The 12,006-nt window shown below is 46.7% G+C and overlaps 1 protein-coding gene across 5 annotated transcripts in view; it reads left to right on the top strand.

Annotated features, from left to right (window-relative positions):
- Nucleotides 1–12,006, top strand: part of TP73 (tumor protein p73) — a 121,163-nt gene that overhangs the window by 29,508 nt on the left and 79,649 nt on the right. For all 5 annotated transcript variants that reach the window (XM_029577921.1, XM_029577925.1, XM_029577924.1 and 2 more), the window contains exon 3: nucleotides 283–406. In XM_029577921.1, coding sequence (XP_029433781.1) covers nucleotides 283–406 — 124 coding nt within the window. The remainder of the gene's footprint in view (nucleotides 1–282; nucleotides 407–12,006) is intronic.

The raw sequence follows: 12,006 nt of genomic DNA, 5'->3' as shown, positions 1-12,006 counted from the left end.
ATACAAGCTGACTTGGCTTACCTGCTGTCTCTGTACTTTTAATTGGAAAGCTAGAAATGTTTGGTTGGTTACCATTCATGTTATGAGTAACATTCTTTTTAGGATTTTTGTGTTTACCTAGACAAATGAGTTCAACTGTGCTGTCCTTCAGAATAGTTAGCAAGAAAAAAAAAAAGAAAAAAAATTTAAATATGCATGAAGAGCTTGATAAAGGTCAATGTTCATGGAAACAGGGATTGGGAAGCACAATAAGAACAGACATTTTGCTTTTTATTTTGCCAGGGAACCAGACAGCACATATTTTGATCTCCCTCAATCCAGTCACTCGGGCAACAGCGAGGTCTCCAACCGGACTGAGGTCAACATGGACGTCTTTCAGATGAGAAGCATGAGCGACTCAGTCATGGTGAGTACAACCAGGTCTCTATCCCAAAAGTACATAGCAGTTTCATGTTCTGAACTTTTGCATGTTCAGAGACCAAGATGTGTGCATATTACTTACTAGTAATAGGGAGGGAAGGGTAGGAGGACAATAGGCAGGCTTGTAAAGGGCAAAGGAACATCTTGAAGGAAACCTCTTGGTCTTACTCAGAGACAGACCCAAAAGGTTGGCCAAGGAAACTGTTGCTCTGCTAAAACTAGGAAGAATGAAAGTAACAATTGAGTCCTTTTGCTGCTACAACGTGCAAGGCGCAATGACAGAGCTAGCTGTGCTGACTCATGAAGGTAGTGCTCCTTGACTGGCTGATAATGAGAATCCGCCTCCCTGTTTCATTGTCCGTTCTGTAAGTATTTTCTGCATGGGCTGTGTTCAGATCGCTTTAGGACTCACGGATCTTAGGTTGCTTCTCCTCAGCATCTTGACTGTTAGCTCAGATGCACCTGGCAGGGTCTTCAGCGCGGGCATTAATATGCAGGCCAGGCGGGTGTGATGTGTGTCAAGTCAGGGGAGCTCCACGGCACCTTCTGCTAGTGGCAGATGGACAGACATGGAGAGAGAACAGGTGGCAAGCTTGATGAAATTAAACTCGCAATTCCGTATTGTACCTAAAAACATTGTAAGAGTTTATTAGGGCTGCTTTATGGGGGTTGCATTTCCCTCCTCTTTGCATGGTGCTGTATTTAATGTGGCCATGTAGTACCATCCTTCTCAAATAGCTGCTATTAGAAACAAGAATTAAGAGAGCTGCTCGGTGGCAGCACTGCTGGCACGCGGAGGAAGCTACATTCAATTTCATTCCCCAGGTCTGCCAGGGTTGGGGATACTGCGGGGGGGGGGGGGGGGGTATCATATCCCAGCCCTTATGGCGACACCTAATGGCCAGTTTGTATACTCAGGTTAAACGGTTTCTGTGCTCCATTCTTGGAGCCTTCGGTATAAATTTCAGGATTATTTTCCACACCAGTATGCTTGGAAGATGGTAACATTTTGCTTTTCCCAAAGGGCTGAAGGAGGTTAAATAATTGTGTTACCCCTGGAGTCAAGTATTATGACCTCCAGCAGCTGTGATACTTTGCCGTGGGTTTCAGAAGATTTTAACACCCAATTCAGATGTGTCAGAAGACCCAAGAGCAGAGGCCTGTGGTATCTGGGAAGCATGTCAGAATTCACCAGTCTTGCACTTTTAATTAAATATCCTACCGTCAAGCTGCTTCTGCCAACTCCTATCTCCACTGACCCACAATCCTTTTATTTTTTGCAACAACTTTGCATTCTTACTTTGATAAAGAAGATATTCAGCAAACAACTGAAATTTGCGTGAAGCTGGAGGCTGGATTACCAACTGGCCGCAGGCAATCTGACCTGCTACACTAGGCCTGGCTGTAATCCAGTGCCATCCTGGGACTTGTAGTTTTAGCTTTTTATTTTTTTTTAAGTCTTTATTCCAAGGGTAAAACCAGGATTGGTCCAGACAGCATGGTAACCGCTGCTGGAGCACACCGTGGTAACATCAGGCAGTTTTATTATTATTATTCACCATTGGTATAATGCAGCCCCTGCTTCTTGGAGCTTCAAATCTAGTTAAGAGTCACAGACAAAATCCAAACAAGATGCTGCGAGTTAACAGGGAGGCCATGATTGGGAAAAACGAAATCGGGTAGGACTCGTTGAGGAAAGTTGCGAGGAATGAGGCAGTATTCAAAGCACCTTTCCTTAGGGGGCTGAACACTTGCAGTGTGTGGAAGGCGATGCCAGGGCGCAGCCCGACCATGGCACTGTGCTCCCTTTCTCTCGATTTTCCAAGCGGACGCCGCCATCGTCCGAAGGATAATGGGAAACCTGCTTCACGCTACTCCCGGGTGCCAAGCCCTGAGTCCTAGAGCAGGCCCAGCGTGGCTTACGGCTTGCTCAGGTAAGGGCATGCTGCCTGGCAAGTGCAGGTAATTTACCAGAGGAGTTTCCACAGATAAAAATATACTGGGGAGCAAACTAGGTGAGAAAGAAATGCTTCTCCTGTGAAGCACCATTGCTACACCACAATTAAACCTTTAACTTGATTACGGCTATGGACTTCACTTTGCCCAGGCATGCTTTTATACGAGACTAGAAACTAATGTAATTAAACATGAATAGAGCCAGCCTGTGTGTGTAGGGGGGGTTTGACAGGGCGTTGTTACTGCAGGTATTGCTGGTAATCTAAATATACCATCTTTAGCGTTACTTCATCTAATGTGTGTTTACATGGAAACTCTAATCCCCGGTACACTGGGCAGTAAAGCGTAGTTCAGGCACGGCTGACCCTAGAAGGGGTGCAAGGCCCTGGAGAGCTCAGGCAGATTGAGCATGGGGGATATGTTATCGAGGAATGGAGAAATGTACCTCCTGGCCTGGCACGCAGACGGCGGCAGCTCTTGGCCCGCCGGCACCATCCAAGTGATGTCAGATTCGGGGGGGGGGGGGGGGGGGGGCGCGAGGCTATTAGGGCAGTGCGGGGCTCCCAGAAGCATGGGGCAGTTGCCTCAGTTCCCCCTTCACTAAAGATGATCCTGGGTTCAGCCTCTGTATCTGGACACATTTAAGTCCCTAGGCCAGTAAGTACCCTGTTCATAGGGTTTTGTTGCTATTATAAAGTACATGTGCTTATCTTAGGGGTATTTTTAGAGCTTTTTAGGGGATGAGTTTAGGCAAAGGGGCAGCTAAGCCCTTAGGTACAGATAAACTAAACATTTTTCCCATAGACACAAAGGGCCCGATTCACCCATGGCCAGCGTTAAGGGTGTGCAGCCTGTGTTGTCGCCCAGAGCACCGTCACGTCAGGGATCCAGCAGTGGCGGCTTTGAAGGGACACTGGGGGAACCCCCTCGATCCATCCGTGGAGGTGGCCTTTCCTGGTGCTCACCCAGGGCACCCCTGGAACTAAAGCAGGCCCTGCAGTTCACTAAGGCTTTTCTCACATTCTCAGTCTACGGAGTCGGGTCCAAAATGAGAAGAACCTTTTTAGACCTTTCTGAAGCAGGGCCTTCAGAGAGGAGAGATGTCCTGTAGGCCAGTCAATGAGATGTATGAACAGGAATACGTTGGAAACATGCTTTGTGCCCTCAGAGCCCCAACCCTTCCCCGCCTGATTTTAATGATGACTGTTTCTATGATTGTGCTTCACTGCTACCCTACATCTTTTTGAGGTTATTCCCTGTTTTCTGTGGGCATTCGTACAGACTTGCGCCATCGGATTAGTGATAACACTGAGGTCCTGCACACAGGATAATCCTGTTGGGGTCGTGCACCACACAGGCTGTGGTGGGCATGGTGCTTGTCCGCGGGAAGGGTTGTCCTCCAGAGGTATGTGAGCCTCTCGGAAGAGTTCTGCCTTGGAGAAGACCTTCCCCCAACCAGGGAGAGGATCTCAATCGCCCTGAGAGGTGAAGGGGAGGAAGACGTGAAAGAAAGGAAAAGATGTTACTTTTTGAATGGCAAAGTAATGATTCTGATCTCATCCTATAGCGATCACGGAGTTTTATCGTCAACTATTTGCACTGAGCTGATGAGGGGAGTACAGCTCTGAAAAGCTCCTCACACTGACCTGATGAGGGGAGTACAGCTCTGAAAAGCTCCTCACACTGACCTGATGAGGGGAGTACAGCTCTGAAAAGCTCCTCACACATCTTCTCCATCTACAAATGGACCAGCATGGCGACCAAACTGCTCTGAGCAACTATTCAAACGATCTTGCTCCCAGCTTTTCTAGGATAGCATTAACTTTTCAATTTGAATTGCAAAATTGCAGAGAACTGTACATTTTGGAGGAAAGTGAAGTCATCCTAATGCTGAAAAAAGGCCCTGAGTATTAGTGTCACTGCTCACTGTTTTGAAACGTATTTTCTCTTTAATGCGTCTGCAGGCAGATGCCTGCCCTGGATGTCGCTGAATGAATGGCAGTCAGAGCCCCAGAAATCCCTCCCAAAAGCTCTCAGTTCCCTCCTAACTCATGGGCAGCTTCTCCTCCAGGAGCTTGTTTTCCCTCCCATGCCTGGATTTTCCCTCCTCTGCCCTGCTTTCTTTCTGTGAGCAACAGGCTGAGGAGGTGGCAGAGGGATCAGGTGGCGAGAGACAGCCTAATTGCCCATGGAGCCAAGCTCTGATTACAGATCCTCTCACTCTTCCAGCTGCCGGCACAAATTGGAAGAAGCCCCAAGTTTGGCGGAGTCTATTACTGAGAGGGGGGGAGGGGGGGCAGAGAGAGGGAGGGTTAATGGCTCCTCTCTGCGGCTCCAGTAATCATCTTTCAGATGCACTCACAATTCTGAATGGTGTGCAGCGTGGAAGCTCGGCAGGGCCGGTGCAAGGTGAACACGCGCTCCCCTCATTTCTTGCCAGCGGATGGACTCTGCCAGCTGCCCCGCTGCCACTGGGCGTTGCCCTTCACTTGGTGATTTTGCCACACACCCCCCCCCCCAATGCTTGGTGCTCGAGGTGACTGCCTAGTTCACCCAATGGAAGCGCACAAGCTGGTACACGGCGACGGAAAATGCGAGCGGAGAGAATATCGCTTCTCGAATGCAGTACCGCGGGTACCCGACAGCGAGGATGTGCAAAACGTGCGTTCATTTTTGGGTTTCAGAAGGGATTGCATGGAATGCTGTAACTTTTGCCGTCTAGCAAACGCGCCTGCTGTTAGGTTTGACGTCAGCCCTTTCATGCGAAAGGTGGCAAATGCCGGGGAAACAGCAAACTGGAACGAAAAGTAATGCAACATCAGCGGCAAGGTTTGCACGGAATGGGGGTGGAAGCTTTAGGGGTAGATTTTAAAACCCTACGCTGCCGAATCAGGGAGATCCGCGCGTCTCTCAGGCCGGCGCATGGCGCACGTGTTTGAAGAAGCGTCCGTGGACGTGCGGATCTCCCGGTGCGCAACACAAACGAAAAAGTCCAAAAAAGGGGCATGGGCGTTCCGAGGATTTGAATGGAAACAGCGCTTAAGTATTTACGCCGCGTATCTTTACTTCTGCTCTGGACGGCGCGTAAGAGATAAAATAAAAAACTGGGCTAGTCGGAGGGGTTTTAAGGGTTGGGGCAGGTAGGGTAAAAGAGAGGTTAGTGAGCTGGGGGATTTGGAAGTCCTATCCTGTAACTGGGCAAAGTGGGAACGAACTGGTTTAACTGGTAATTGCGTCGTCGTGCGTATATATTAAAATCCTCCCACTTACGCAGTGGAAGTGGCTACATGCGCGCGTCCATATTACACGCATCCAGACGATTGTATAAGATGCGAGTCCATGGGCGTGAGCCACCACGCGCGCGTTTATGAACGCCCGCGCGGCTGTTGCAAAGTTACCCCCTTTATTTGGGAAGACCATGCTCTAATTCTGCTGCACCAGGGGCTTAATCTTACTATGCGTCTCTGGCAGTGCAGAGGGCCAAAAAGAAAAAAAGCTTGCTCAGTGGCAGGACCCCATTTTTACTTTTCACTTTCTGCTTTCGCTACAAATCTGCTTCCACGTCTGTACGCCACGTCTGTATCTTCTGTGCATTAGTTTGTCAGAAAAAGGGACATTTAATGCAGTGGCTTTCCCCCCAGTCCTTGGGACCCCCCCCCCCCGCCAGTCAAGGTTCAGTCTGTCCATAATAAATATGCATGAGCTCGATTTGCATGCAGATTTATCCTATGCATATTCATTGTGGATAGACCGAAAACCAGACTGGGTGAGGAGTTCTCCGGGACCAGCTTGAGAAACGCTGTTCTAGGGAACCCTGCATTTCTCATCTTGCAAAAAAGAGGTGACAGAACGATTACCATGAGTGGTAAAACATCATTTCTGTTTCACTCTGGTGATGTATAAGGATAAGCCTGTTTGGGGAAGCAATGAAAGATGAACACAAGTCAAGTGGGGACAATAGGTAAGGGAGTTCCATGCCTAAGTTTATAAGCTGAGGAAAGACACTAATTACCTGGTGATCAGACCACGGTGCTGCGCATTTCAGAGCTGTCCCTGGGGATTCCAGCCCCACCTCCCGTTACGGCTAGCAAAGACGCTGATCCTGCCTGGTAACGAGCCCGGAACAGCGGTGCGTCTAACCGGGCAGGAGCAAGCCAGGAGTCCAACTCTGGGCATGGAATAGCACCGTCGGCTAAGCGTTTGCGCAGATATTGAATCATTCATACAGCGTAATCCAGTGCTCGGCCAGCTTTCTCACTATGAGGGCAATATACTAAAGGGCAATAGTATGGCATATTAATGCACATTAATTATCTCACGTTAATGGCCCATGTTAATGGCAGTCAGTTTGTAGGTACATTTCTTGGGTTAAAGACATTAACACAAAAAAATATCTTAACTACGCTTCCCTGCAGTATAGTTAAGTTTCTTGTGCTAGTGGAACTATATTAATGTTAGCACATTTTAACACATTATTTTATTATGCATTCTTAGCTAATGAGCTAATTTGCATAATTATACAGATTGTTGCCTAATTTGCATAGCCTGTGCACTGATGTCCACAATAGCTAAACAACATGTTTTAAAATCGCTGATAACGTGCATAATCAACATAGCGCACATTAATGCTGTCACACATACCAGAGCAATTCAGTACATCGGCCTCCGAGGGAGTCAGTGCACAATGCAGTTTAAGTCTCTTAAGATGCACATTATCTTGACATCGCCACACGTTTCATGTTGGCTGCATTTGATTTTGTGAGGTTCTAGAAAATTCTGTGGTGTAACACAGCTGCACGAAGAGCCCCATAGATCCCCAGATTTCGCATCACTGTGTATAACTGAGCTCTTGGTAAGTGAAAGCCGGGACTTCCTATGACTCCGGATCATCCAAGCGACCTGAGCCAGTCCTGCTTAAGCTGCATTCTTTCTCCATGCGCTGATCCCAGAGTACAGCAGGATAGACCTTGCAAAATTAGGACTAGGTCATTCTTGTTTCTGACTGACTGGAATGATCAGCTGACGCAACCGTGAGCCCTCCTCATCCAGTTTTGGTGAGCTTTGACCGTAGTGTTCACAGTGATCCCTTAACATCACCTCAGCTAAGAATCCTGGCCAGTTCTCAGTCTCGGTATTTCCCAGCTTTAGTAGAAAAATAATAAAAATGTGTTGGAGGTCCACATAAACTTCTCCAGTTGTGGCAATCAGTAGCCATGTACTTCACATCTGGATTGTGGAATGTGAATTGCTATTGGCGAAACAGTAATGAAGGGAAGAGAGATTTATTGATCTTGTAGGAATGCTGAGAGAGAGAGAGAGAGAGAGATGGAGAGAGAGAGACCTTAGTGGGATAGACCAGGAAAAGAAAAAAACCCTATTAAGTCATGATACTAAAATCCAGAGGAAAGAAATACAGAAGGGTTCACCTGGGTGCAAGACAAGATATGTCTCTAGGAGGCAGTGCTGCTTCAAGAAAATATAGAAAAAAAGGAAGTAGCTACTCAAAATGTGGTTTTTCTCAGCATTAAAATGAAGTTCAGTTGCTACAGAAGTTGAAATTATGTAATTTTAATAAACACACTTCCCTGCTTTAAAAGCCTGACACAGAGCATTTCTTGGACAAGATACTGTCGAATTGTTTCCCAAGCTGCAGAAGGCACTCCATAAGTTCAGCTGTGCAACCCATGTGTAGGTCTCTGTTCTGCAGAGTTTGGAAGTGGGTGAAAGCATACGCACAGCAGTGGATCACCACAGGGCAAAGCCTTTGAGGTTAGACGGGGGCAGGTAGGGGTAACTGGGTGGGAACTACGGAGGATCTTGTATACTGGCCTACCCAAGAGGGTAGAGCACTAAGGAGTGATATCCTACACGTGGCCAGTGGGGCTATATCCTTAGCAGTGTGGACAAACTGGATGGGGCCAGTTGGTTTTATTCTGTGATTTTGTTACTCCCCTGACTCCAAGATGATCCAAGTATTTTTCTTATAGTATGGAGCCTATTTATTAAGAAGCCATGTTAGTGCATTAGTGCAATTTGATAAATAGGCCCCAGAGTTTGCAGAACAAATGCTTGGCACGGACTTTTTCATCACACTGGGCAAGCGAGTCAAAGCTGATGGTAAATGCCTGTGTGCCAAGTCCCCTCTCTCTGCAGCTAGCAAGCAGACTAAGAGTCAAACCAAGGCTTCTGTTTTCTAACAGAAATAAATCAACTACCTAACTACAGCAAGTTCTCATCTCTGACTTTGGCATCATCTGGAGCAGGATAGATCCAGGAGAAAACAGTTTGAAATTTGCTAGATGGAGAAATGTGAGGGTTTGGCTGGTTTTCCTGCAGCTGAGTCCCAAACAGAGCAGTGACCTGCTGACATCTTTCTCAGAGCTTATGTTGGATTTTGCCAGATCGTGTCATCATGAGAGTTATATATTTGGCAAAAGTCTGGTGGCCGAATCACGCCGCTGGTACAGTGCCCAAGCCACTCAGCGACTCCAGCTAGTCTGATATAGGAGTGGATGATCTGCTGCATGGTCCATTCCTGGCCGCGGCTACAGTTTGGGTTGTCTCAGAGGCACCCGACAGCACTAGCCTTGACTGGTGCAGGAACAATTGAGGGGTGCCCCACTGTCGACACGGTAAATCAAACTCTGGGAGGCGGATGGTAAGGTTCACAGCTGCCATGCCAGTAAGGACAGCTGAACCGCACCTTGAATACTGTGTACAATTCTGGTCGCCGCATCTCAAAAAAGATATAATTGCGATGGAGAAGGTACAGAGAAGGGCAACCAAAATGATAAGGGGAATGGAACAGCTCCCCTATGAGGAAAGACTAAAGAGGTTAGGACTTTTCAGCTTGGAGAAGAGACGGCTGAGGGGGGATATGATAGAGGTGTTTAAAATTATGAGAGGTCTAGAACGGGTAGATGTGAATCGGTTATTTACTCTTTCGGATAATAGAAAGACTAGGGGGCACTCCATGAAGTTAGCAAGTAGCACATTTAAAACTAATCGGAGAAAGTTCTTTTTCACTCAACGCACAATTAAACTCTGGAATTTGTTGCCAGAGGATGTGGTTAGTGCAGTTAGTGTAGCTGTGTTTAAAAAAGGATTGGATAAGTTCTTGGAGGAGAAGTCCATTACCTGCTATTAATTAAGTTGACTTAGACAATAGCCACTGCTATTACTAGCAATGGTAACATGGAATAGACTTAGTTTGTGGGTACTTGCCAGGTTCTTATGACCTGGATTGGCCACTGTTGGAAACAGGATGCTGGGCTTGATGGACCCTTGGTCTGACCCAGCATGGCATGTTCTTATGTTCTTGTGTATTTGATGCTCCTTTGTCCATGGGATCAGATCCTTGTCTGCCTGGATTGCTCATGTTGCTTCCTGCAGAAGCTGAGACAGTCCTCCAAGTACATTTTCCCTTCATCCCACCCCAAGCTGTGCCTCAATTATGACTATTATCAGGAGATTTCTTAATGCCTTTGTTTGTGAAATGTGCTTTTCCTATGGAAACAGGTAGGGCAGTGATGTCACAGGTACGGTGATCCTGGATAGGTGACAAGCAAACTGAGATTATTCCGGTGTTTGATTTTTGCTGAGGATATTTTTCTTTTTTAAATGACGAACCCTAAGAAGAGGGACAGAAGGTTAATAGATATAGAATGGTATATGTTAATTTATAGACTCACGGGAGGAGGAGGAACGATGCTGAGTTGATGAACAAGGAAATACGATGCCAGCTGGGCACCTTCTAGTCTCCAGCAGAGCAGCTACAGATTGTATAAAGAATGCGTGTACGGAGCGGGGGAGAGGTTTGACGGGAGGGGAGTTCTGTCTCCTTTTGTACCCAGTGGGTAAAGGTATTTTTTTCCAGAATGAATATTACGGACTTCTTTGCCCTTTAAGCGCGTATCAGTTACATCCATCAGCTTCCAGCACATGCAGACTGTTCCTTCTTATTTTCCATTGAGAGAGCTGTAGTAGGCGTATTGGGGGACATTTTATATCTAATTCCCTACCGCGTGTACAATTGCACTTACATTTAGCATCAGCTCCTGGAGTGCAGTAAGACTTTAAATCATATTAAAGATCACAGAACAGGGTCATATAGATGCAGGAATCATGCAGAACATGCACCCTATGCCTTATGAGCAGCTCTCAGACACTTATTGATCAACCCTGATGTCCTCCCTCCTCAAAGCCCTACCCTTTTTCCAGACCTTTCTTTTCTCTTTCTTGCCTTCTTGTTGTAGAAGGTTTGGGTCGAAAGAGTCACGGGAACACACTTGCTAAGGACCAGCGCCCACGTGAGAAAGGCTTACTAGCTAGCTCCAGCCCAGCTTGTGTCACAGCCAAAACACAGGACGTTTGCTGTGGAGCAAACACAAAGCCATTCATGCAAATATACAAAAATAGATTTTCAGCAAAATATGAGAGAGTTCTGTTGTGAGGTGATTAGTCTATATCAGTGATGGCAAACTCCAGTCTTCAAGTGCCACAAACAGGTCAGGCTTTCAGGATATCTACAATGAAATATGCATGAGAAAGATTTGCATGCACTGCCTCCATTGTATGCAAATTTATCTCCTGCCTATTCATTGTGGATATCCTGAAAACCTGGCCTGTTTGTGGCTCTGGAGGACTGGAGTTCCCCATCACTGGTCTATATCCTTGTGGGGTGGGATTGGAGCACCGGAGCAGAGCAATTCCATAAGCTGGTGATACTGGGCAGAGAGGTTCTTTTTTATTCTGATAGCACCAGTGGAAAGGAACCATGAATACATCGCCATAACAGCGGTAGGGCTCTATGGAATGGCATCCTTGCAAGGCTGTCATCCTGGACCCGGCGTTTTGACTTCACAAGAGAAGGCAGAAGTCAAACCGTGTTCAGAAAAGAAAGCAAAGAACATAATTTTTGTTTATCAAAAAATGGCACCCAAAGGTCCCTTTGTAAGTGTAGGAAGACACTGGGAAATTCACTGCAAATTCAAATTCCAAGCAATGCAAACTGCTGTACTCATATTGGTCCTGGGGAAAACCAGGTTCATTGGTTGACCCAACAATAGCAAATTCTCCAATGATATTGTTATACATAAGCTTTTGAGACTAAATAGACCTCTTCTTCCAAAGATCTTCAGGACTTCTAAAGTAGGGATCTACAGTCTTTATTCTGTGCCTACAGAAACAAATATGTATGTGTTCTAGAGACCTCACGTATGCCACCATCTTTGCAGAATCCGTGTGCCAGTCCAATGACACATAATACTGCCTGCAAAGAAGCCGGTCATGAGTTTTGCAGACTAGATAAGAGAGGACACTCAGGGTCATCTCTGTGGTGGCGCAGCTATAAGTGATGACCGTCCTACACAGGTGGTCACATCTCTGAGTCAATTTATGCTGGAAGAGATGCGTTCGGTAGAGAGAACCTTTGCCACTGACTCTGCAATGATGGCGGAGATTTTGTGCTGCTGAGATGAACTGGAAGAAAGTGGACTTTCAAAAATGGTCACGATTTCGAGACATTCACTGTAACAGAGCTCACTTGAGTGGAAACGTGCTTAGCAAGTGTTTTTGTTCATACAGCATGGCTGATTCTATGTACCGGTGCCGTCTCTACCGTAGGCATTG

Source organism: Rhinatrema bivittatum, chromosome 15, assembly GCF_901001135.1.
Source record: "Rhinatrema bivittatum chromosome 15, aRhiBiv1.1, whole genome shotgun sequence".
NCBI classification, from domain to species: domain Eukaryota; kingdom Metazoa; phylum Chordata; class Amphibia; order Gymnophiona; family Rhinatrematidae; genus Rhinatrema; species Rhinatrema bivittatum.
Note: the sequence above shows the minus strand (reverse complement) of the source record. Positions and strands in the feature narration are given on the sequence as shown.